At 37.0% G+C, this 26,073-nt stretch overlaps 2 protein-coding genes across 2 annotated transcripts; both read right to left on the bottom strand.

Annotated features, from left to right (window-relative positions):
* Positions 1 to 217: 217 nt before the first annotated feature.
* LOC128002577 (Golgi phosphoprotein 3) lies at positions 218 to 10,721 on the bottom strand. The gene is made up of 4 exons (XM_052592454.1): positions 10,268 to 10,721; positions 6,922 to 7,053; positions 6,172 to 6,286; positions 218 to 2,376 (listed from the first exon to the last, which is right to left on the bottom strand). Exons 1-4 carry the CDS (start codon positions 10,481 to 10,483, stop codon positions 1,952 to 1,954), a joined length of 888 nt encoding a protein of 295 aa, XP_052448414.1. The 5' UTR covers positions 10,484 to 10,721; the 3' UTR covers positions 218 to 1,951.
* Positions 10,722 to 13,038: 2,317 nt separating this feature from the next.
* LOC128002561 (myotubularin-related protein 12) lies at positions 13,039 to 25,213 on the bottom strand. Its single transcript, XM_052592453.1, has 16 exons — positions 24,862 to 25,213; positions 23,082 to 23,139; positions 22,673 to 22,812; positions 20,933 to 21,005; positions 20,666 to 20,802; positions 20,485 to 20,572; positions 19,716 to 19,839; positions 19,222 to 19,291; positions 18,975 to 19,072; positions 18,533 to 18,657; positions 18,317 to 18,395; positions 18,130 to 18,200; positions 17,696 to 17,865; positions 16,993 to 17,169; positions 16,602 to 16,760; positions 13,039 to 15,148 (listed from the first exon to the last, which is right to left on the bottom strand). The coding sequence occupies exons 1-16, from the start codon at positions 24,928 to 24,930 to the stop codon at positions 14,558 to 14,560; spliced, it is 2,229 nt and encodes a 742-aa protein (XP_052448413.1). The 5' UTR covers positions 24,931 to 25,213; the 3' UTR covers positions 13,039 to 14,557.
* Positions 25,214 to 26,073: the final 860 nt, after the last annotated feature.

Genomic DNA, 26,073 nt, shown 5'->3' with positions numbered 1-26,073 from the left:
TAATTCATTTACAATTCATTCTAAAAATAACTGTTTTAGTAAAAAAAAAAAATCCAATTTACAGTATATGTAAATGCATTTGTTTGAAAGATGCATTCAATTTGTCGGACTTGGCTTCCTGTATGTGAAAAATTAAAAGAACAGTAATCAACAAATCTGATGCATCAAAAGCAGCACTTGTTTTTTTTACAAAATAAATAACAGATGATGTTTGAGGCACTTTCAAGACCATAGTTTATTTTATAGTAATAAGAAAGTATATACATTGGGGTCCCTTTATAGTGAGTCCTAAAGCTACGCACATGATTTTAATTTTCTCTCAATCTGAGACACATTTCTGACACTTAAAAAATCGCCCATGTCTTAAGTCGATGCTTCCACACAACTGATGGATTTCCCAGACCATAGCTACATACAATCAACTATCGTGAAGCAAACATTTGCCATCATTGTGAAAGAAAGAGCAAAACAAAAGCATTTTGATTGTTAAATGATTGATATAAAACGGAATAAAAATCAACAGAATGACAATAAAGAAACACTGAAATATGATGACTGATCAAAGACTTCCTTGACACATCTTCATAGTGTAAAAACAAAATTAAGACATGCTTGTGCTAGCGTTAACATGCCAGGCAAAATGAAGATTGATAGAGTTTGCTCATATGTAGTATGCAGCATGAATACAAAAATTATATACAGATTAAACTAGATTGTGACAGAATGCCAGTCCTTCCAACCATACCGCCAATCAGCTAATGATAATAAAATATTATCAAAAATATACCCAAGACTCAAGAAAATGGAGGAATCTGCTCTTACATATAAAATTCACATTTTCTCAAGGTTATAATTTCTTTTTAATCCCATTTAGAGGTGAGAGTACATGAAATGAAATTCTTATAACACCATAACACATCCCTTAAAACCTTGAAGACTTGGGCAAACTTCCATATATCAGTGGAAAAATATCTAAATGTAGGTTTATTTTCAGGGAGGACATAGATTTCTTAGAATTAAACTCTTATGGCCTTCAAAATTAGTTTCTGGTAGTCATATACAAACGGTATGAGGCCTCTGAGGAACTGAGTTACAACCAATGTCTGAATCTAGCTCCATTAATGCCACGTCACAAAGAGCTACAGTACATACTGCACCTTGAGAGCTACGCATCCTGTAACCAATCTCAGGCACATACAAGTACATTTTAAAATCAATCTCTAAGTAACACAACAGAATGCCCATGAGAAATCATGACAATAAATGTGTGAAGAGGTAGAGTTTGAAGTTGTGGCGTGTTTATATAGACAGAACGTAGACAACCAAGGGAATCGGAGGGATGCTCATAATACACCCAGTAAATACTGAACAGGTCCTCTAACACCCTTCCCTAAATTTGCATTTAAACTACCAAATAAAATGAGGTTTAATCTGTTACCATAACAGCATTTTGTCCTTGATAACCTTTTTTGGTTTCTTTTTAAGCTCTAGTATTAGTATGAAAACAAACTGAATGAAAAATGATGACACACTGCAGTGTACTTCATTTCTCTGAGCATCTGTTGAGTCATACCATACGCAGATGAATCAATTCCAATTAAACGCATGAAACGGAAACCAAAACAATGTAAAAATCCTTGCTTAATTTCCCGATTGTAAAATCTGTTAGGTACCCAACACAGATGTCCAGACAAGAAAGGAGCAAAAAAACGAGCCATTTTGAGCAGCGATGTGAATGGTAAATGTTCCAACAGTCGACTGTGATAAGGTACCCAATTGCATTCAACTGAACAAATGATTCAAGACCAAATAAATTGGCGAGGAAGGAATATCTACAAGGAAAGAAAACTGAGACGCCATTCTGACACACCAGGTCAATCCAATTCAACGCTGATTTTACCAGTCCAACTGTTCTAGGTTTGATCGCACATCCATCAGAACTGAACCTGCTTCATTTGGTGAAGGCAGCGACCACAGCCCACAGCAGCTCATTGCTGTTGTTCTTCATGCTCTCGCCCTCAGGCTCCAGATCCAGCAGCTGCCGTACTCTCTTCATGGCTAGATCATACTGGTCATCCAGCAGCGGGGCGAACGCGTTCTCTAGTACGTCAGAGGAGTGGGCGAGGAATATGAGGGCCAGAATACGTTTGTCCATTCGGTGAGGGTCATTCACCCACTTGTCCAGAACGGCCTCCTGCACCTTCTTAATAAGGCGCTGCTTAATAGTATTATTGGTAAGTGGGTGTGTAGTCATGTCGAACAGAAGAAAGTTTTGTTTCTCGGTGGTGAGGACGCCCTTCTCTACAAGGTTCTTCGCCAGGCGCTCTCGGACGTTACGCAGCTGATAGTGAAGCTTCAGAGGGTTCCATGTCTCGCCTGCAAAAGACAAGCACTTTCAGCACCAAACATACTTACATTCACTTTATTTTAATTTTATTGAACTACAGGAAGTTATTGTACAGAAAAAAAGGTAAAAATAAACGTCATTCTGAACACTTCTTTTTTCTTTCCCCCCCCCTCCCAAATATCCAAGGCGACCATATCCCCCCACCCCCATCTCCCAAAGGTACATTCAGAGCGTACATAATCAGTGAAGATCAAACACCAAATACAATAAGTAAAAATAAGAAAATTAATCATTAATTTTTGAAATGACACCTGACCAAGCTCCATGAAATCTTGCCACTGAGAGCTCCATGTTCGCAAAGTCCAAGAAAGAAATATTCACTTTATTTGACAAGGACAGAGATTTAACTAATCTGTCATAGTCAACAGTGGTCGCCAACATGTTGATTGCGTAATCGACCGGTAAATCTTAATCACTGTCCCGGTAGCTCATGAGAATAACACATTGTATTTGTCTTTATACAGTATTTTTTGTACTTCGTTTTCTTTTATATTCAGGAGCTACTGGGACAGTGATTAAGAAAAATACATCATGCCCGAGTCTATAAACAGCGGCCGGAGAAGCTGAAGATGGACGCAAAGAGGAGAAAATACTGTAGCAGGCAGAGAAAGCTCACTGTTTACGATGCTCGAAATATAGAAAGAAAATATCAATAGGGTTTATATGAATGTATCACTGAAAGGAACTGACTGTCTTCAGAAAAAGTTTTGATGACAATGGCATTTTCTTCTCCTCTTATACCTTCATATAATGTAGTATATATCTGCTCTGTTTACAGCGGTAACCAATGAAACACTGTATCGCTGCTGCTTAATTAGCGCCACCTGCTGTCAGAGAGTGCATCTGCATCTCATTCAGCCCGTCTGCGGTTTTCATTTCATGCAGATATGTTTTTATTTTATTATAATAATTGGCCGTCAGTATCAGAAACAGCCAAATTGCTTTTAAAACATAAAAAAAAAAAAAATCTGAATCTGAATCAGAAATGAAAAATCATGATTGGTGCATCAATTAAAAAACTAAATAATGGGCTTAAACTGGAAGTACACTATTGACGGTCTTTTTCTATCAATTCTTCAATAGATAGAGCTTGTCAAACAACATTAAAATTTACAGTATGGACATTCATTTTGAAATGTGTTAAAGATTGCATTTTTCATTAAATTATTAGTGTTTTTTAATTATTTTAATGACTTACAATGAATTATATGATGGCAACGGCAATCAAAATGTAAACAAATAAAAAAATCAATATCAAGCAATACCTACATTTAAAAAGAAATCAGTGCTACAGAATATGCATCACTAAGCTTTCAGGTAAACACTTTTTGTGTAGTCCTATTTATTGATATCTGCTTATACAGCATTATTACATCATTAATAGTTTTCATAGGTTTTCTTTGGGATTTTAGCAGCTTACAGTCTTTCAGAAGTTGCTGACATTAATTTTGTATGCAGAAGTCAAGCTAGAGTGTCTTGAGCGAGTAGCACCAGCTCACTCGGTCGGCTCCTGTGCTAAAGCAGAGAAGCACAGACATCTCAGGATCAAAGCAGGCTGTGGTAGAACATTTGCTAGTCATCATCCTGCAGCAATTTATGGCTCTGATCTAATTCGGAGCACATTTTTATACACTCTCTAAACGAAGACGGCAGCTTCTTCTCGCAGACGCTTTGATCTCCCCCTTTGACCCTTTGGCTCTCCATACTGAGACATTTCCAACCTCATAGCCACAGTAGGTACCAGAAATCTCGCTCAAATCCACACTTTGGACCAAAGATGGATCCAGCATTTTTATGTGCACCAGGCACAGTACATTTAGAAGGTAGCAGGGCTCCAGACCAAAAAAAAAAAAAAAAGAAAGAAAAAATTCACTTAAGGAGCCATTGACTCCTTTAAGAAACAAAATAGGCACCAAAATTTGTTTTAAGTGTCACAGAATAAACGTGTTTCATATCTTTCTTTTGTCCTTTTTTGTTGTAAACACATTCCCCTGGTTTTACATACAAGGTTTAAGCCTAGTCCCAGACTAAAATGTAAGTCAGAGCTGTTAGCCCTGTCCGTGAAACCAAGCCCTTAACATTTCATTCATACGGTTATGTATTTACGTTTCTCTTTTTTTTCTTTCCTTTACAGCATCAGCATTTTAATCCTTGTAGATGTCCTGGGAACTAAGGTTCACTTAAAGTGGCAACTAAATGTCCTTTCCAACTTGAGAATTATTTATACAGACACAAAGAATTGTTTAATACACAGAATCTGTGCCAAAATCAAGGACCATAACTATGTCAGCATCATTTGGCCCTTGAGTGTAGTTTGGGCTCCTCCTCAAGTCAACTCAAGTTAAGTTCTTTATAGTTATTTTTTTTCTAGATGACTAATGAGCTTTTTAACATTAATGGTAAATGGTATGGCGAATGGTACCTTATGGTGATCACTTCTGTTTATTTCGTACTATAGTAGTAACGAGAAAGATATGATAGGTTCACGTCACATGCCACTTGAATTGAAGCTCATGCTGCTCATGCTACATTAAAGAGGGCCAAAACGTAATTATTGTTTGAATTTCATCATGTATTTGGCAGAATTTAAAAGCTGATACTTTGTTTAATAAAAGGTCACAGAGCACAAAGCCCATTGTGTTCATTGGACACAAGTGCGCTACAAATAATATGAAGCTCTCCCATTAACCGAACACAGCATTTAGACTAAAGATCTTGATAACAAGAAGCCATAGTATCGATTAGAAACAAATATTCTTAATATCAACACAGCTGTCGGCTTTACCTGCTGTAGTTTGATCAAGTTGTGCAAGAAATAGACACTTTTACTCTGCACGTATCCGTCACTTTCGATCTCTGCCACAACTGAAGCTGCTTTTAGCAGGTGTGCCGTCAGTCTCCGTTTATTACATCAACATACAATATGTGATCTCAAAACAATCAGGAACAAAAGCATTATATGCAAATTTTTAAGTCATAACATATACATTTATATAGTCGCCAATGGCGATCTCAGCAAAAATGTTAAATTAAATTAATATTTTTGGCCGCAAATTAGACCTTTTTAGTCATAGTTTGGAGCCCTGGTAACAATGGTAAGAACGATTAAATTCAATACAATTTAATGTAATCTAACACTACCATTTAAAAGTTTGGAGTCAGTAAGACTTTTTTCTTAGACAGAAATTAATGTTTTCATTCAGCAAGGATGCACAGAATTGATCAAATTTGACAGTAAAGTAAATTATGACTTTAATAATGTTACAAAAGGTTATACACGCAAACAAATGCAGTTTTTTCTTACAATCAGTTGATCAACAAATCCAGAAAAAAAAGCACATTGATAATAATACTTTTTTTTTCTTTATCAGGAAATCATCATATTAAAAATCGTTTCTGAATGATCATGTGACACTGAAAATACAGCTTTGCCATCACAGAGATAAATTATATTAAAATAGTCTATTGTCTATTAAATCGAAATTAGAAAAATAGACATTTGAAAACCAATTTCACAGTATTACTGTTTTTACTGTATTTTTGATCAAATGACTTCATACATAAACATTAAAAAAATCTTACCAATCACAAACTTTTGAACAGTAGTGTATAATATAACCAATAAATATTAGTCTAGTCAATAACAAGTATTGAGTTTAATAAGTAATGTTTAACTTGTTTTCTAAAGCCAAAGTAAGGCACGGAGGTAATCTGAATAAATCATTTCAAGACTGAGGAACTCAAATGATATGTGCAAAACTCACCACTGAGTAACTCTATCCAGCTCTGCACGCTTTCGGGCGGCTGAGTGTCTTTGATGTGTTTCAGAGCCTCATCCAAAAGCACATCTCCCGTTGGAGCATCAGACTTACATATAACCTAAAAAAAAAGACAAGAAGAACGTCACTGAACACACTGAAACGTGCTAATGCACAATGCACCACTTACATCAAGGCAGTGAACTCATAAAATCATGTGAAGGAGATGAACTGCTTCAACTCAAGACTTTTACTTCACATATTAAATCTAATGCATTTTCCAGAGATACATCTGAGCTTGGTTTAACAATAAAAGTTCTCACTTACGACAGCCAACACCACCCGCAAAAAGTGGCCTCCTGACACACAAATAATATCAAAGAGCTCCCTCTTGTGAGAGAACCAGCCATACACAACTGTTAATGTCCTGACACAAGTGTGCTGAATTTTACAAGCACATAAAGAATATATCTTCTGAATTTGTTCAGTCCAGTTGTGTGTTTGTAGAAACCTCTACCATCAGTACAGACAAATGATGGTCTTACATTACATTTGTTCATACAATGAAAGTAAATGTTTGAAGTTCTCCAGCGGTATTCAGTTTTTTTTTTATGCTCCACGGAAGAACAGAAGTTTGGAATGACATGAGGATGAGTAAATGATGACAAGTTCATTTTTGAGTGCACTATCCCTTTAAATGCTTGCAGAACTGAGAAAAACAGGAAGCCTCTCCCTCAGATGAACAGTTTGTCTTACTTTGCGAGCAAGCAGGCTTTTCCTCCTCATGCCACAGGCCTCCAGCTGCAGTCTCCCTCGTAAGGCCAGCTCAATGAGCATGCAGCCCCGCAGGCCTGAGGAGATGCAGTCATTCCAGAAGGAGGTGTAGCCCTTACAAAAAAACATAATGAAGAAAGTCAGTATACATGCACCATCCGAGTTTAGAGCTTCAGTGGAACTAAAACTTCCATCCAAATGTTTTGTGAACAAAGAAAAATGTTCAAACAGAGCTATAATAATAGTTTGTTTTGTCACACAATTTGTTTTGGACTAATACAATTCTATGTGGCTATTCCATTATGTAATTCAGTACATTTCTCCTTCTGTTATTCCATTTCAGCTTCCTGTGTGGTGTGGCTTGAATTTAATTCAGGAATTAAAATGCTGCATTTTGCCCAGCACTCAGGCACAGTTATGATGACTTGAGTTTGTGCAGTGTCATGGTTAGCAGTGGATGAAGTGAGCAAGGGATCTCTCCAGTATTAACAAGGCCTGCTTTGTGAAGGTCCGGTCTCCTGTCCCAGAGGGCAAACAACAGGCCTCTTTCAAGGCACTGGTAACAGGCATTGCTCCGTACGTGAAGAAGACCACATGCGAAACACCCAGAGCGAATAGAAGCACAATGTGATATCATTCTGTGTTCTCAATGACCTGTATCATCTCGCACTGCCATGCTCATTCAAATATGGGAAGCATGTGGTTTTTATTCAACGAGGAAAAAATAAAGTTTGTAGGTTTTAAAAACAAAACTAACAAACCAAAATCACAATTTTCTGTATCTAAAAGAAATTGACAATATATATATAAAATATATAACATATGATATTAATTAACTGTTTTCAATATTGTTAATGATTAATATTTTTTCTTGAACACCAAATCAAATCAATGCAGCCTTGGGGAGAAGACGTCTTTCAAAAAAAATGTAAAACATGTAACCGGTCCCACCCCAAGGTTTTGAACACTAGACCAGATGTTTAACCCATCATGACTTCATGTGATTCTATGATAATTTTGCTTTGCTAGAACGACAGACTGGCAAGATGTAATTATGGCAAAGCCTGAATGTTTCAGTGCCTTGTCTTTTAAAAGATAAGTTGAATAAATACATCTAGTAAAACAGTGCTTCTTTGAAGAACACAGCATTCAAGATCAAGAAAGTCTGTCGGTTTTCTTTTTGACATCAGTCCTCTGTCATGGGAGTAAACTCGATACTTGACAACAGCATAAGAGCTCACACACAGGCAGACAATCAAGATAATGGTAGGAAACTGTGGCTGTTTGAAAAGATAGCACAGTCAGAATGCAATCAGGGTTTAAAAATGTCAAGGTGTCCAGGTAACATGACCCAGACTGTGTCCTTGTCACAATGTAATCACACAAATCCATACTGCATGGTATTACTTAACAACTTACACACACATAAGGCTTAAGCTTAGGGTTTGGATTAGTGTTTGCTGCTTGTAAATATGCATCATTTACTGTTATTACTATATTAAGCGCATACAATGTGTAAAAAGAACATTATAATTTTGTGTGACATTACTGTCATGACAATTAAGTACAATACCAAAAAGATATTTTGGTTCCAGAACATATTTAATTTATTTTCTTTCTTTTGATTTTGGGGTGAAATGTGACATTCTGTCAGATTAACTCAATCAAGCAAGCAATGGTAAGAATATCTACACTTAAAGTGTTTGTTTGATGTCAGTGTAAATTTTGTAAGCAAGAGCAAACTGTAGTACAGGGACATGTTGAGTGAATCCATTTATCCTGTCTGCTACTTTCCATGCAGATAAGCAAATCTTAAGTGAGGCCTCTGTATAGGGCTCAACGTGATATTCAATGCCTGAAAATGGCAGGGATGTAAAACAAAGGATTAAAGAACGTCTGTAATAATAATAAGAATTATGTTATTGTGCTAGAGAGTGCACTGTTGTTAAAAAGAAAAGAAAATGTATCCACCACCCTTGCAGAGCTAATATAGCAACAAACTGTATAGTAGTATGACACTTCCATAATCAATGTAAGATGCTAAACGGATCATAAACATCCAAACATGCTAAAAAGAGAGTGGAGGTGGAGTAACCCTTTAATTAAAGGTCAGTCAACAAAATTACAGAAAGTGTCTCAAAGCCAAACTGGCTAATTTGAGGTATTTTGCCTCTTTCCTTTATGAGAGACACTGTTAACTGTCTAAACCCTCTAGTGTTTTACTACTGTGGCATCTGGGTGCTCTAGATTTAGGGAGATAACAACTATTTTAGCAGTGAGTGATTCATTATCTTGAAAATAATAACCTGTTTTGCTTGGTTTTAAAACTTTTTTTTTGCCATACAATTTGAGGAAAACCTGCCTAATATTTGTGACCAAAATAATAATAATAAAATATAAATTTAAATATAAATTGAGTGCATTGCATTATGCAATACAGCATTTCACACTGCATATGTTTTCCAAGTGTAGTAGGTCAGTTGGGTTTTCTAAGTACAGTAAGAAAATTTATATTATGCACTGATGTATATGCTGAAGAAATAGCAAGAATGGCATGCTATTCTGAACACAGCCAATGATCTGACACAAAGCAGTGGTTCTCAGACCTGGACGACCCCAGCACTGAACATACTGGATGTCTTCCCTTTTTAACTCATTTAATTTATATCATCAACTTCTTAGTAGAGATCTCTTCTAGGATGGAGAACCACTACTTTGAGCAAACCATAAAAAAGGTAATCTTTGGATTTGCTCCAAAACGCTTCTTGTTGTGACTGTGTGAAGCATATCTGGATTAAAGAATGTGAACATGTGGGTGACTCGTGACAAGGACAGCAGATGCATTTTAACTATATACATGCATTGTTTAAATATAGATTTTTGTCAATATATAGCTGCTTCAAATTCATACCCCTATCAGTTATAGATAATATGTAAAACTGTCATAATACATTTCATGTGGATATGACTTGATAACGTCACACTGCTTACAATAAGCTACATGAAACGGGACAGTTGTATATTAAGACAGTTACGCGTCTTTGTTTTAAACTATGTTGTTCACTAAACTATTGTTCGTTATTATGACAGTCTGGTGGGTCAGAGAGACAACTTATAATGCATTTCAGGGCAAGCTAAAAGCTACATTGTATCAAAAGCACTTTACCTCAAAACGTCACCAATTTTAAAAACAATCGGGATAAAAAAAAAAAAAAACATTGTTTCCAGCTCCAGCATTCCTTTTCTCTACTGGGAGCCATCATGGAAATAAATGGCTAAACATCGACTACACAGAACTACTAACAAAATAAAGCAAAACAAAAGCAACCTCGCGGTCTTTCAAGCCCAGCAGCAGTACTTCCTCCATCAGGGTCAGTCTGGTTTCCTTGGAATCACCGCTGTCATCGTCTTCCGGCTCGTCTCCACGGCGGGGCTCGTAGTCCTCGTCGCCGGATCCGCGGTCTCGGTCTGCGGCTGCAGCGCTGCGCGAAGCCTCGGTGCGTCTTTGCACCAGGCCGGAGCTCCGCTGGGTCAAAGTACTCATCTTTCAAACACACTAGAACTAAATCTCCTTCCCAGACAACTCCTGTCTGAGAACAGACTGGCTTATTCAGTCCGAAGCATAAATGATTCCCCGGGTTAAAAGGGGGAATGTAGGTGTAAATCGGGGTTTGTTTTGGAGAGGGGCCCCTCGCGATCCCTTACCGCGGAGCTTCGCTTCTTCCGTCAGGTTTAATATGGCGACCAGCCGTGACGAGAACAGCAGTGGATGTGGCATCTCGACACGGTTTAGACAGAATTTGAGCAATACCTTTCATTGATCCAGTTGTTGAAGAACAAACTTTAAAAACAAACAAGCAAAATGTATCTGTTTGTAACTCTTATCCAGTTTTTAATGACATGTCTCAAATATTGTTTTTTTCCAGTTAAGTAATGTGTTAAACACCCTCTTTTTAATTTTTGTTTATTTATTAGTTTAATTTTAATTTCATTTAATTATGTTGTCATTGACTATCATTTTTATTTTTGATGGTTGTAATACACTATTTGTATACTGTTTTTGAGCTTAAAAAACACACTCGGGTTGGATCTGGAAACCTGGTGAGCTGCATACCAAGACAACATTTTTGAACATCACTGGTGAGGTAGAACCAGGATTATTATAGTTCAATACAACCAACTGTCTATCTATCTATATAAACATGTTCCTCAGAATAAAAAGAAAACTGTCTTAATAGTAAAGTAAATGAAAATAAAATTAAATAAAAACTATATACAAAAAAAAAAAAAAATAATAAACATGACAGAAACAATGAATTACTACAACTTTAAGGGAATCATGAACTGAGAATTCCAAATGAGTTTCACAATTTGAGTTGAATTACTGAAATAAATTACATTTTCCACAACATTCTAATTTACTGATATGCACCTGTATGTATGTATAGTATTGTGCAAAAGTCGTAGGCCACTAGTATTTTCACCAGCAAAAAAAAACGGTTTTAAGTCATTTATTTCTATGTTTTGCTATAGTGTGTCAGTAGTAAATATCAGTTTTCATCATCTAGTCTGTTTGGAATAACATGAAGAAACAGAACAAACTAAGACAGACTCAATCCAGAAGAACAAGTGTCTCAAAGACACTTCAAGAAACCTACCTGCAAAGCTACCTGAAAAACAACATGTGACACATAGTGTGGTCACACCAAATGTTGGTTTAATTTACTTAATATAACTTAATTAATAACGTCTATTTATGGCATTATTTTTGACGGCATCCTTACTTTACAGCATTTTACACAAGTGCCTAAAACTTTTCACAGTTCTGTAGCTTTGCCGGTTTCTTGAAGCATTTTGGAGACATTACCACAGTTCTTCTAGATTTAGTCGGTCTCAGTTTGATCTGTTTCTTCAGGGGCCTGTACCATGGACAAATTCAGAGTTACAGGATTAGTTTTGAGTTGACAAAACCAAACCTCTCCAATCCGGCTTTGTTGGTACCATGATGCTGTTCATCAACTTTCTTTGTCAACTCAGGCTTTAATCCTGAGTTTGTGGAGCGCGTGCACATGAATGTGTGACATCACTGGTGAACAGCCAATCACGAGCCTTGCAACACAAAGCAAGTTTGATTTACTTCTCGCGAGGGACCCAGCGAGATTCAAAACTAAAGGTTGAAGGTTTTACTAAAGATTAAGAGATTGAAGAATATGACAAATTTAAAAAACATGAAAGAGGACAAATAAAATAAAGAATCTTGCTCTGTGCAGTCACAAGTACAATTTGTTAACTTAGTTTATACATTTGAAAATATATAGTGATAGAGACTGGAACATGTAAGGTCAGATTTTAAATTTTTATAAATAGTGCAATCTATTGATACTACAGCTTGTTTATATTACATGATCTATATACATTAATATTTATTTAAAATGATTTATAATTACTGTTAAACTAAAATTGTGTGTAAAAGATAAATTATTATTATAATAATAATATGGATCACAATAATTATATAAATCATAAAATGACTCCGTAATTATCATTAAAGCCAGACTTCTTCTATTTTTTTTTTTTAGCATAAGTGACCTTTAATTTGGAGCAAGATAACCTGGAGTTACTTTGCGTCAGACATGTGTCACTTCTCTCACATCTGATTGGTCCAACTTCAGTCTGAGATCTTGAATCCAGAACCCCGGAGCAGGTTAGCCGTTCAGTGTAAAATACCATGGCAACGAACACCGATTAAAGCCGAGCTACTTTCATAGTACCTAAAACCCAGGGTTGGCGGAAACTAAGCTGAAACATAGCTGGCTAGCCACCTAATCAAGCTTCATGGTACAGGCCCCAGGTTACTCTAGACAGACTGGATGATGACGAGATCAGATCTCTGTGTGAAGCACTGCATGTTGTCAGACTCCTTGTGACTTTTGCAGAGTACTAATATATATATATATATATATATATACACACACACACACACACACACACACACACACACAAATTATTAAAACCTGTCAGAACTATTTACTTAAAAAAAGTATGAGGTTTCATCTAACATTATTGCTTGCTACGTTTTACAAGAACATGATCGTAAAGCATTGATCTAGCGTTTTATTTCAATCACATTCTGCGGAAAAAAGAGTGACATTTCTCGAGTGCATATATAAAAGTATTTAATGCTACTTTTACATGAAAATTATCATTTTGAAGCCAATGGTCCAAAATAAAGCAATCTGACATATTTCAAGGCCAAACTCTGATATTATGAACACTGAAGTTAATTATAGAAAAATACAAAACAATTATACAGTTATAAGTTTCAAATCCAGCTTGAAATCCCTTGTTTTACACAAGAGAAGTACAGAACTGAAGTGAACAGAATCAGATTTACAGCCGACTCGGGTAACAGTGATTGACTGGCAAGGAGCAGTAGTGCAAAACATAGGAGGAGAAGGTGAAAACCAAAACAAAATGCTGCTCTCTCCACGCATTTACCAGCAAATAACAGCTCAGTGCTTCAGTGCTTTCAGCTGAAATAAGCTTAATCACATTTCAGATGCAATTTGAACACATTTTTTTAACAAAGTGCCTGTTGATTTGTGGCAGTAGTACTGCAAAGGAAATGTGCACAAATGCAGATACAGAATTACATTAGCTTATGTTTAAATAATTATATTTGCAAAGGCTTGCAGTCTACAACGATATATATAATTAATTTGGCAGCTGAATCTTGCTTCAGATTATGAGAAAACAATTCTTCCCCCAGATAATCAGCTTTGTGGGGGTTTTTTGTTTTGTTTACTATTATTATAAAAAAAAAAATATTTATTGTTGTTGTCTCATAATGTACTTCTAAAATAACAGCCAGCCTATCACTTGACAACTAAGAGCCCAAAATTGTGTACATTAAACAACAGAGCATTTAAACTCAGAGACAGCTGATCTCATATATTGTTCCATACTTCCTGTTGTCTTACATTTTCTTAGACGCAAAAAAAAAAGTTATACCCGAAGGTTGACTTGGCATCTGCGGGAAAGAAATGCGAAGTCACAGTAATCAGACCACAATAAGTACAGTATAATTCTCAATACATTTTAAATGCAGCAGTAACAATAATATACCTGTAGATGGCTCTACATCAGGAGCTATAACATGTGAGGAGTCAGAGAAATGTGGAAGTCAGATGTGTTTCGAACTCTTTATAATGGTCGCTATTATTCAGGATAAGCTCATCTATCCATAGACCACTGGAATGGAATACTGTATGGAATGTTACTTGGTGATGATTTTATGTAACACTGCACTGTAGAAAGGCTGGAAGCTCAGGGTTTGGTGTTCCGTGATGAGCAAGAGAACAACTCCAGGTACTGTTCCATTAGGAACATCAAAAATAAAAGAGCTTACATTCTGCCCGAAGGCTCATATTTAGTTTTTGATACAGCAGGGCACATGTGGTTTGACAAAAACCTGTTTTACTTTCCAAAAGGACCCGCTTTAGCACAAAAGGCACTTTCAGCACCTAATTTGAATCTGAAAAGGCCACTATGATCCTGTATTTACCTCATAATATTATCGTTTAATAATATATGGAGGAATATTAAAAAATGTTCTCTGTTAAACCAGACTCACAAATGAACTGGCCTCATCTTCCTGACTGGCTAGACTGTCAGTTACCATAAGGCACTGCATCAGACCTGTAGGTATGTTGGGCTTGAAAGATAGGTTGCGGCTGTAAGAGAAGGGGAATGAGGATGACAATCGTCCCGAGGAGCCGAACGACAGCAGCCGGTGCTGAATGTATGGACGGTGATCGAGTTTAGCAGCTTGTGATGAGTCTCTTTGCTCCAGCACACGCTTCAGATCCTGCACCTGACTCAGAAGTTCCATAATCTTGGTAATGACGGCCATGGAGCCTCCGCCCAGAATGTGCACCTCAGGTATCCAGCGCAGGTAGCGCTGCATCCAGACGCGGACAGCCGGGCCGTCCAGACAGGGGAGCAGGAGGCCGTGATAGTCCAGAGGACGCTGTTGCCAGGACTCGTAGAACTCTCGGCTGATGGCAGCGGTGGAGTCAGGAGAGCCCATCCAGCGACTGAGACGCTTCACTCGTAGCATCTTTTTAAGGCTTTCCGTCTCGTCCTTAAAGAAACCTTTCTTGAACGGGGTTTTGAAAGCTGTGCTGGGTAAGGATAACTGTCTTTGGTGCTATAAATAAAGACAAATGTAAATATTAATCTGCAAAAAAATGAATTCACAAAATAAACTCAACTGAGATATTAGAAAAAGAAGCAAAAGTAGGGCAAGACCCCCTCACCTTTAATTTTCCTCTTGACTAAAGATCTCACTAAAATCTCAACACATTTACCAAATAGCTATGCTCTTATTAAGCGGTCATCTGAACGCCAACATTTGTGAGATTTATTCCTTTTAAACAGTAATTCATTTAGATTTGTACAGTAACAAATACTTCACAAGAGGTTCAAGTGAAACCCTCAGAATTAGGTGCTTTTATTATTTTATTTATAATTAGCATTAAATAGAAATGACAAGTTCTTCCCTATTGTAATGAGTGAAATGTCTTATTGAAAAATATTTATAAATGTAAAGCATCATTTGATTCCATCGGGATTGACTGGATATTAACAAAATGGGCATTGTAAACTAAATGGGTTCTCATGATTTAACATGATTCCAAGGTTTAGATGGACATTTCAGATATCTTTATTGTTCACCATAATGTGTAGGCTAACTGAGTGAAGTCATTTTATCTGAATTCATAGTTTCTGGCTTTTATGACAATGTTTATATATGTGAAACATTTGGAATATTTAAATACATGTTTTAAAACCATACAATATACTGTAGGTCTATAAATAACTCTGATTATAGTGTAATTCAGATGCGTGTTGGATTTTTGGATTCTGTTTTTTGATTTATCGGTCATTACGGAATTATTCAGGCAATTGTAAAAACGCATCGATTTATATAGAATATTGGATTTGACACCTTTTCGAAACATTATAATTCACATGATATAAGATAATATATATCTGTATTTTATGATTGTATTATTGATTGTTCAATAAAACCTCAAATGTACAAATGTATTTCTCATAATACTATATTGCGTGATGCATACATGTTGAACTAATTTCTAAATATGATACAATTTAACAGTAAATGAACACCGTTTTTAAAGGAGGTGTTTTTCCACATCGTTCCCTTAATTATTAAAACTACCATATTTTTCGGACTATAAGTCACACTTGAGTATAAGTAGCATCAGTCCAAAAATACGTCATGAGGAAAAAAACATACTTAAGTCGCATTGGACTATAAGTCGCATTCATTTAGAACCAAGAACCAAGAGAAAACATTACCGTCTACAGCCGCCAGAGGGCGCTCTGTGCTGCTCAGTGTAGACTACAGGAGCAATGAACAGTATCTCTGGCAGCATAGAGCGCCCTCTCGCGGCTGTAGACGGTAATGTTTTCTCTTGGTTCATTTCTCTCGGTTCATGTCAAATTAATTTTGATAAATAAGTCGCACCTGACTATAAGTCGCAGGACCAGCCAAACTATGAAAAAAAAGTTCGACTTATAGTCCGGAAAATGCGGTACGTAACATAGATCGTATCAGAAGCATTTCACCCTCTCACCTTGAGCTTGTGAGGTTTGCGTACAGCTCTCTCATTTTTCACCTTTTCTGAATACAGGGGGTTAAAGAAGAAATTCTGGGCCTTGCTGTCAAACTGCACAGACCAGTCCCACACTGTTGGGCAGCTCAATTGGCTGCTTTGTGCAAGCGGTGACTCTGCCTGCCAAGACAATCAAGCACAGGCAGTTAGCACATGTAGAGTAATGACTGCATCACAGAGGGCTGACTGTTTTCTTGTTAGCCACTGTACGTCTATAGAGGCCTCTAATACGGTTAACTTGCAGAATGGTCTTCAGAACAGTGTAACAAACTAACTACAGTAAGGTCCAAATACCACAATGACATCAAATAAGTTTAAATGAAATGTATGAGATAAAATACACGAGTTCTACCTTCATAACACTTTCTCTGTGATGGGGAGAGTTGAACAGAAAGGTGCTAAAGACCGGCACATGAACACTGTCGGACAGCACAGTCAGATAAGTCTCGGAGAACTGGAAGGCCGGGCTGTGCTGCTGAACAAGCTGCCACACACACTCCAGGAACAGGAGGAAGACTGGAGAATGACACTACATCGAGAAACAAGAATCACATTAAGTAGACAAACAGGTGAGAACAGCATCACACAATAAACCCCAGATGGTCTTGTATCATGCTGAAGGGGTTTATTTTTTGATACCAATTGTATTCTCCATTTTAAATCACACGGTTACTAAGCCAACAGGTACATGCATGGAAAATGCTTTTAAGTGAAATTAAGGGACTGCAATATGCAATGAAAAACATGATCGTAGTGCAGATTAGCTGAACTGAGTAGTCACAGTAGAGTTCAGTAGTCTTCATATAAAATATCTGTCCGCAGAATTCCACGACTGACCAATCAGAATCAATTATTCCATATAAACTTTTCCAGGAAATTATTTTACATCCTTCTAAAAGACAGGTTTGCTGGTTGATTTTTTTTTGGCTGCAAAATAGCCTGTAATTGTCAGAGGTTAAGCATAACGAAAATGGGCAAATACAAAACAGTAACATTTCCACTTCCAGCCTAGCCTCTGAAGAAACAACAGGCAGGAAGGAGCATGCAATAATTACCTCCTTGTCTTTTTGATGAAGGTGATTACATCGATCCAGGAAGGCATGGCATCCAGCCACCCACTCCTTCTGCACCAGACTCTGGAAACCCATCAGTGTTCTGTAATAAGGGTCCAGCATTATCTGAACCAGGCTGGAGATCACACAGCACAGATCGGTTCCCTCTTCCTCTGCAAATCAATCAATATCAAGACAAATTACCAGGGGATACAAACTCAAAGTCAGCAGGATACAGTAGATATATCAAGGTTTAAAACTACTTCATTTTTAAAGATAAGATGTGCAATTTCTGCACTACTTCTGGTACCAAGTAGAACCATTCTAGCACATAGACAAGCCATCCCAAACTCACACTATTGTTAGCCCAGAAGCTAACATGTTGGAGGACCAGAATCTTTGGAAAGTCTAATGTAGTTGAAACATGCTTGACCTACCTGTTATAAGAACATTTGTGTTTTCCTTTTCAAGACATTCAACCACCTCTACTGCTTTTTGGAGGCATTGTCTGTTGTGGACATTAAATGCAGTTTGATAATGGTTTCATAGAATCTAACTAATGATTATAAAGAGGAATACAAGTAGAAAATCACACAATTTAGGATTCTATCGATGTAAGCTGACCTAATAATGTCTAGCCATCCCGAACTTTCAAGGGAAGAGAACCACTTCATGTCAGACAACCAAAAATCGGTTGAATTTTCTAAGAGACAAAAAAAAAAAAAAAACATTACTCTGAGATTGCAAACCAAATATCCATCCTTTCATTTAATATTTGAGGATTTATTTATTCGTTAGCATTTTCTTGTGAAAGAGATATTTGTGTATTCTGTGACTCACCGATAAGAAAGAATTGTTTGAACTTGTTATATGATTGCTGGATGTCTTGGATAGTAGGAAGTGATTCTGAGAGGTCCTCTGTTTTTGCGGAGTAAAGGTAATTATGTGCAACTGCATTTATCATTCTTTAAAAGAAAAAAGGGGGGGGGGGGAATTTCAATGTGAAGGTACTATAGACAGTCAAGATAAGGCAATACTACTTTTTTTGTTTGTTTTTGCCGTGTACACTGTATTACAAATCTACTCTTGTCCTTGCTGACGGTGTCTAGCACACTACTAGATAACATTCTGCATGTTGTTCTGTGATAAAGAACAGTGGCCTTGAGTGTCAGCATGTAAAAACACTGAAACTTAGGGCACAAACAACCATGAAGGTATCCCAGCAGACTGGCTGATCTCACAGGAGAAATAAAAGAGTCCAAAAAACTGAATGTTCCTTTACATGTCAACGTGCTTTTGGATATCCCCATCTTCCTGCGTCACAGACGGTAAGGACGCTTTGAAGAGAGCACAACCGCTGTGATGAGACCAACACCAAATCTAAAAAGAATAATAACAGCCATCAAACAATTGACAAAATGACCATTTGTACACAAAATCTAACCTTACAATAAAAAAATTTAAAAAATTCAATAAATAAATAAAAACAGAGCAACATTCACAAAGATCTTGTTAATATTCTTACTCACTGGAAAGCCCTTTCCTTGGTAACTGAATAAATCCCCTAGTGCTGATGGGATGACAAAGTACTTCGGTAATCTAAAAACAATGTCAGAGCAGGGTTTTTGTTAGGTCCATTTATTAATGTAGGACTTGCTATAGATCACTGAAAACGGTTTTAAAAAACTATTTTCAACTGTTTTATAATAATGAATGCATGCCTTTGACCTTATAATAATTGAGAGATTACATGGAATATTTTATTTTAGAAATGCATATATTTCAGGGCAATTGAACTGCTAAAAGGATATTAAAATGTAATAAGTGGGTAGTTCCATCATCAAAAATAATGTTAGTTTTTTTGTGAACTACCCAAATATAGACAGTGTAGGATGGATCTTCTAACAATCAAGGTCAGTAGTACATATAAACATAGATTAGAGATGACATTCCATTACTGAAAATGTTTGTAATTCATACAATAGTAACACTTTATACGACACTTCACAGCTGCATAAAGTACCTCTGAGAGAGATCAAAGTTCTCGTTTTCAGTGACTAGTCGACAGTTCGCTTTTGTCCGTTTCATTTCCTGAGTCCAGTCCTCTGGTGAGTCAAACAGAATTGTCTCCTGTTTCCTCTGCATTTCTGCAGACACAAAATACATCATGTGTTGTTGTTCCAGAGTTGACTATTTAGAGTTTAAGGCATTTAAAATGTAGAACCATAGAAAACCCCCCTTCATTATTATATTACGGGGCACAACTGTATTGACAATAACAAAAGATGTGGTTTAAAAGCAAATCATATTAGAAATGATTTCTGATGGGTCATGTCACATTGAAGACTGGAGAAATAGCTGCTGAACATTCAGCTGTGCATCACAGGAATAAATGGCATTACATCGTCTAAAAAGACAGAATGACTGCTGTTCTTTCGGCCATCTGTTCCAGCTGAGGAGACTATGATCAGAATTCAACAGTTGGTGCTACAAGACCAGAGCTGCATTTCAGATGTGTGCAAAGTTCATGTTCTGCTTAAGTGAGTCTTCATGAACGTCACAAGGTGATATTTTCCCTTCTGTTGTATAAACAGTTCCATGGGTTTGGTGAGTTACTGGTTTTGGTTCCTGCTGTATTTGCAGGCATGTTGTTTCAAAAGCAGTTAAATATACACATATCAGAGACATAAGAATATAGAACTCAGACGTCAGCCGTATTTACATCCACAAGTGAAACTGAAAAGTAACAACAGTGTCGCAATGAAAGCCTCTACAAGAAGATACATCTGTACCTGGGCTTGGTGTCCATGTATAGGAAAAAGCAAAGACACACTTCAGAGATTTCTCCTCCAAACAATGGTGAACGATACCATGAAAGATCTGAAGAACAAACAACAGATGCAAAAGGAGATGTGAAACCCTCTTTACAATATACACATATATATTTCAGTCCTAGTGTCAAAACAAAATTACCCTTTTGGCATCTTCCTCCTTGGTGTATGTTAGACAGAACTGAAAGACTCGTAGGTCTTTACAGTGAATGATCATTTTGGACGGATATTTGTTCTTCACCAGGCCTCCTGTTATCAGTTTTCTCTTTTCATCATAAACTTCAATAGAAACAAAACCGTTTCTCAGGAATCAACCATTTCAAACTTTTCCAAGAAAATTCACATTGTTGCTTTTTTTTACAAATGTACAGATCTAGAACCATTCATAACAATTGAAAACAATTATTACCACCATAGATGTGATCCACGCACATTAATGGAATGTCATTTTCTCCATAGAGTTTGTTCTGGAAGGTCTTGGTCTGTAACAAAGGTGAGTGACACAACAGCCTCTTTCTCAATGCAGACAATACTAAAGTGAACAATGATTATGAAAGACGGTGATTAACAAATACCAAGTAGTTTGTGAAAGGTGCGCTTTTACACCACACACCATAACTAACAGAAAAACAAGACACTGTTGCCTTGTTCAGTGTGCTGTATCAAGCTTTCACACAATAATTTGTGAAATCAAGTGTGATACACGCTTCAGTTCCTGTTAACCACCCTCAAATACAAGTCTGAAAGTAGCCTATGATACCAACCAACACTGACATCTAACCCAATTTAGCTTTCAGCAAAAACACGTTTTGCAGCTTTTTAAGATCATGGCTTAGATTAGTATCCTCTATATACTGCTCTTATTTGGTATACAGACCTTAACAAGCCAAGAAAAGACCATTGGAAGGAGCACCTGACACTTCCTGAATACCTGACCATCTGAGACTGCTCTAACACACTGGTTTCCCACCAGAATTTCACTGCCAGTGAGTCAGGTTCTCAAGTTCCTGAAATGGCAGCTAAAGTGAGAGCGCACAGCACAGTTCCTCATGCACGATCACCAAGCATGCAGTTTGGCCAATGCTCTTTTAGTTAATACGCCCAGTGTTTCAAGGCCAACAAAGATTGACTATATTCACACTTTTCCCCATTTACTCCATTTCCATTTATTTTTTTATTAGGAGAAATGTTTATCCAAACCTGACTAAAAAACAAGGAAGAACTATTTATCATACAGGAGCCAACAAAATTAGCAGATCTGTAGGGTTTAATTTAATTTGGCTATAAAATGGCCCAATTTCGACAAACTCTTCCTGTTAAGCACACTGTCATTTAACCAAACATGCTGATTTCCAATGCAGTAATTCAACATCATAGTTTTTCCAAGACTTTAATGTTCATGTGTCTCTATAATGTACCAATTCTGTTTCAATTAAACATAGATGTTTAGCACAATAAAACCTACATAACTTGCTTACTAACTATTTTAGATTCATAGTAGGACTGTCAATTTAATGTGTTAATTTGGAAAAAAAAAATGTTTTTTATTTTTTATTACACATTTAGTCAACAGAATGGGTAATGAGCTTTTCAAACAGGACACATTTTTAATAAAACCGTTTAAATGATAGACAATCCTAATTAATAGCATTCTTATTATTAAGACTACCATTGTATGAACACCTAACATATATTTTATTCTTTTCAACCACAATACATGTACAGAAATGCTGCAGTCTGCATACAGGAAGCACGTGATGTTTAAAATAAACACTGTGGTTCTTTGGTTGATTGAATTTCAATTTCTAGACGGTTTGTTAGGTGACTGCATTGTAGATGTGAATTACCATTACAAATGGCCATTTAAATTAATACAGTTTTCATATGTTGACTATTTTGGTCTACCAGACAAACTCTCCATTTGACTATTCATAACCATTTTACGTTTCTGTAAATTGGTGACTAATTCGTATGATGTCATTAGTATGGGTCTCTACAATTTTCTTATGCCCCACTGAGGGGAGGACCTTTCCAAGTCCTAAAAATGTAAAATTTTTGAATGAATCAAATTCGTACACATTATTAAAACACTACAGTACTGCTTTCTCATGAGACTGTGTGAGATCGGAGCCCCGTCACCAATCCTTACCGTCTCCTCCTGTGATATCTCATCACTAATGAATGTAATGCGAAAATTGGTGCAGAACAATGTGCCAAAGATGCCACGCTGGGACAGGTCATCTTGAGTGTATTTGAGAATGGGGTTGGCGCTACAGAACTCCACTTCACCTAAGAAACAAGACAGTCATGTCATGTTAGTTTGAATAAAACACAATGCCAGTTTTGTGGTGTGCAGACAGTGTATTACCCAACTACATTAAATGAGATCTCTGGAAGCTTCCATCTGAATTAAAGAACTATTATTAAAGTCTGAATTGAACATTGCACCCATGGTCCCATTGACAAAAAAATAAAAAATAAAAAAAAGTAAGATTTACTTCCAATAAGCCAAAGAAAAACCCGAGAGGGCAAAACATTGAAAGGGATTTTGAATTTACCTGGCAGCAAATCAGGATGGATCTCTTTCTTTGGTGGTTCTTTCTCTAGTTTTATTTCCTTAAGAAGACAGAAACAATACAATTAATGTAAAAACCGTAAACGTGATTAAATTATCTAATGAAATATCTTACCAAATGACATTTTAACAAGTACTATACATCAATATAATGTCAAACACATCATGCCACATTTCACACACACTGAGTGTGCTGCTGCGGAGTATGTGAACATTTGAAGTCTAAATGCCTGCACACACACAACATCCGCTCCTTAGTGAAAAAACTGCTGCTATCGTACATATGAGAATAGAAGTAGGTAAGAGAAACCTACACTGTCATTTATTACATTAAAGGAACCGTTCACCCAAAAATGTATTCGTTCATGAATTACTCCTCCTCATGTTATTTCAAACCTGTATGACAAAAGAAGAATGTTGGTAACCAGTTTTGCCATCCAGTGACATCCATTATATGAGGAAAAACATTGAGAAAACTTTTACTCTTATGTTCTACAGATGCGGGGGAAAAAAGCCATACAGGTTTGGAAGGGCAACAGATGGGTAAATGAGATTTTCTTTGTGGAACAATCCCTTTAACATTTGACTTAAGTGTAATATACAAGTAATATAGTGAGAATTCAAAGAAAACTGAACCACATCAGCACTGTACAGCAACATCAGCACACTAAGATCCTCTTCCCATAATAACTGTAGTGTCTCTGGCCCAATGCATTTCAACAGAAGCCCTGTGATATCCACAAGGCATGCTTTGCAACTTTAAAATTTTAACCAGGCAACTTCCCCTGTCACTGGTTCAAACAGATCAAATCAATAAACAAATGGGAATGGGTAAAAACTGTAGAAGTTCTGTTGAAACAAACAGGATAGATAAAGGAAAGGAAGCCACCAAGCATCCTGGCTACCATGAGGTCAGCTGCAAAACACAAAACCTCACAAAGAGTCCCAAGAATCTGGGGACACTCCTTTCCCTAATGACATCCTGGGGTGAAAATATTCTCCTAAAATTTGCTTTTGAAACCTGAGACACACCGTCTTTCGGTTTACATAAATTTCGGTTTTGGCAGGTTTTGAACAACATAAGGGTAATAATGACGGGTTTCCTTTAAATCGCTACTACTGTATTATTTTTTGGTCTTGTACGGATTTAATTGAATAAAATAAAAATAAAAAAACAATGAAAATAGAGGGTTTTAATCTTACATCACGTTGTTTCTATTCGGAGTACAATCATCATGCTTTCTTGAAAGAACAATAAGGGCATGAACTCTACTGGCCATCAATGGGTCATGCCATCTATTCTAATGGGACGCCCTATGCTCGCTCAAGACTAGATGGAAGTTTAAAACCATGAATGGACTTCAAACACATCACATGTCAGAGCAAAATGAGGACACTCGTGGCTCGTGTCAATAAACATGGAATCAATCAATAACCTGGATAACAACAACCACACTTCACAACTACATTACACCTAAAACTCAGTCGTCAAACTTCGAAGTGTAAGGTTAAGTGAATGAAAAGATACTGCTGTTCTGTGAATGCATTTCCCAGTGTGAACGAAAGGTAACGTTACCCAAAACCGACTGAGATTTCCCTGTTTGTCTAAACTTGAAGAAGTCAACAATGTCAGCATCAGCTTGGGACTTAACCCCGCCCAGCGCGTGACGGTCCGCGCTTTCAGCTGTTTTAGCTCAAAACAGTGTCTCCGGGATGTTTTGTAAACATCGCGAGTATAACGCGGCATGAAAGCTTTCGCTTACCTCAGGTGTAACATAAGACACGAATGACGGTTTAGTAGATTTCGCTCCTACGCTCCCCAAACTCAACATTTTGCCTGTCCCAGTATCTCGCTTCCCGAGCAGTCAGGTGGAAATCCGGGAGATCTCGAGGAGCCCAACTTTCCTCTTCCTCTCTGCTCTCGGTCCCTCTCCACCTCTGCTTTCACAGGCGCGATTTCCTTTGGTTGGAAGTCAGACCTGCTCCGACAGCAAACCGCGCCCGTTCGACATCATTGGCTCTTTATGGACGAGTTGTCCGTTTTCTAGCTGGTCAGCGCAAGGCTCTTGATGCTCATTGGATTGCGTGACTGTCAATCTCATGCGCTTCCTCAGTGCCGAGCCAATAAACAGTCCTATTAAAAATAGCATTCAAGCGTTTATATACTGACTGCAAGTGCGCTTGCCGCGGTTTGAAGCTTATTGTGTTTGCTGTATGGTTGCGCATCTAGTGTTTCCCCTTAGTTGTGATGAGACTAAAGTAGTTCCTTATTTGCAAAAACAACAGGAAAGACAAACATACAACTGCAGAGGCAAGCTAGAATTAACATGCACAAATAACTGAAATAATAATATGAATATGATAATATGAATTGATTTCAGTTTTTTGTTACAAGCTCTTTGTGCATAAAGAAGATCTGTAAAGTTGCAAAGACTAATCTCAAATCCAAAGAGAAATTGTTCATAAAAGTCAAGAGCCAACCTCTCCTACCTAAAAGTCTGGTTCTAACACGCCCCCACATGTCTGCGTCACAATGTGGGAAGAATTGCATGACACTGCCCAAATGATCAATTAAACTAAATTCAAGTTTATTTGTATAGCACTTTTTACGATACAAATAATTGCAAAGCAACTTTACAGAAAATTAAGTTTCTACAATATTTAGTAGTTTATGTGCATATGACAGAAATTTTCTGAAAAATTAATACAAGACTTTGTCAACCAGACAATGAACACTATTAACAGCAATTATAATGTGATTGCATAGTAAGTAGCAATATTTGTTAGTTCCGTATGTAATTTCAGGGTTAGCATCATTTGAGGTCCTCTGAGGGGGTGAGATTATCTCTTCTCAGGTGTTCTGGATCCAGACTGGAGCTTGTGTAAATCTTAGTTACCACTGGATGTATATTTTCAGCAAAGAAAGAAGGCATAACTTTAATTCCCGCTTGTTGCCACTGCTGCCATGTTGTGGA

Source organism: Carassius gibelio, chromosome A5, assembly GCF_023724105.1.
Source record: "Carassius gibelio isolate Cgi1373 ecotype wild population from Czech Republic chromosome A5, carGib1.2-hapl.c, whole genome shotgun sequence".
In the NCBI taxonomy this organism is placed as follows: domain Eukaryota; kingdom Metazoa; phylum Chordata; class Actinopteri; order Cypriniformes; family Cyprinidae; genus Carassius; species Carassius gibelio.
This window is presented reverse-complemented; position numbering and strand designations above follow the sequence as displayed.

Coding starts and splice junctions, on each gene's coding strand:
- LOC128002577 (XM_052592454.1), bottom strand. CDS start 10,483: ATGAGTACTTTGACCCAGCGGAGCTCCGGCCTGGTGCAAAGACGCACC. Junction 6,287..6,921: donor AAAGCCTGCTTGCTCGCAAA/GTAAGACAAACT, acceptor CTTTTTTTTTAG/GTTATATGTAAGTCTGATGC. Junction 2,377..6,171: donor CTGGATAGAGTTACTCAGTG/GTGAGTTTTGCA, acceptor TGTCTTTTGCAG/GCGAGACATGGAACCCTCTG.
- LOC128002561 (XM_052592453.1), bottom strand. CDS start 24,930: ATGTTGAGTTTGGGGAGCGTAGGAGCGAAATCTACTAAACCGTCATTC. Junction 19,073..19,221: donor ACCAAGGAAAGGGCTTTCCA/GTGAGTAAGAAT, acceptor TATTCTTTTTAG/ATTTGGTGTTGGTCTCATCA. Junction 15,149..16,601: donor GCAAACCTCACAAGCTCAAG/GTGAGAGGGTGA, acceptor CTTTATTTATAG/CACCAAAGACAGTTATCCTT.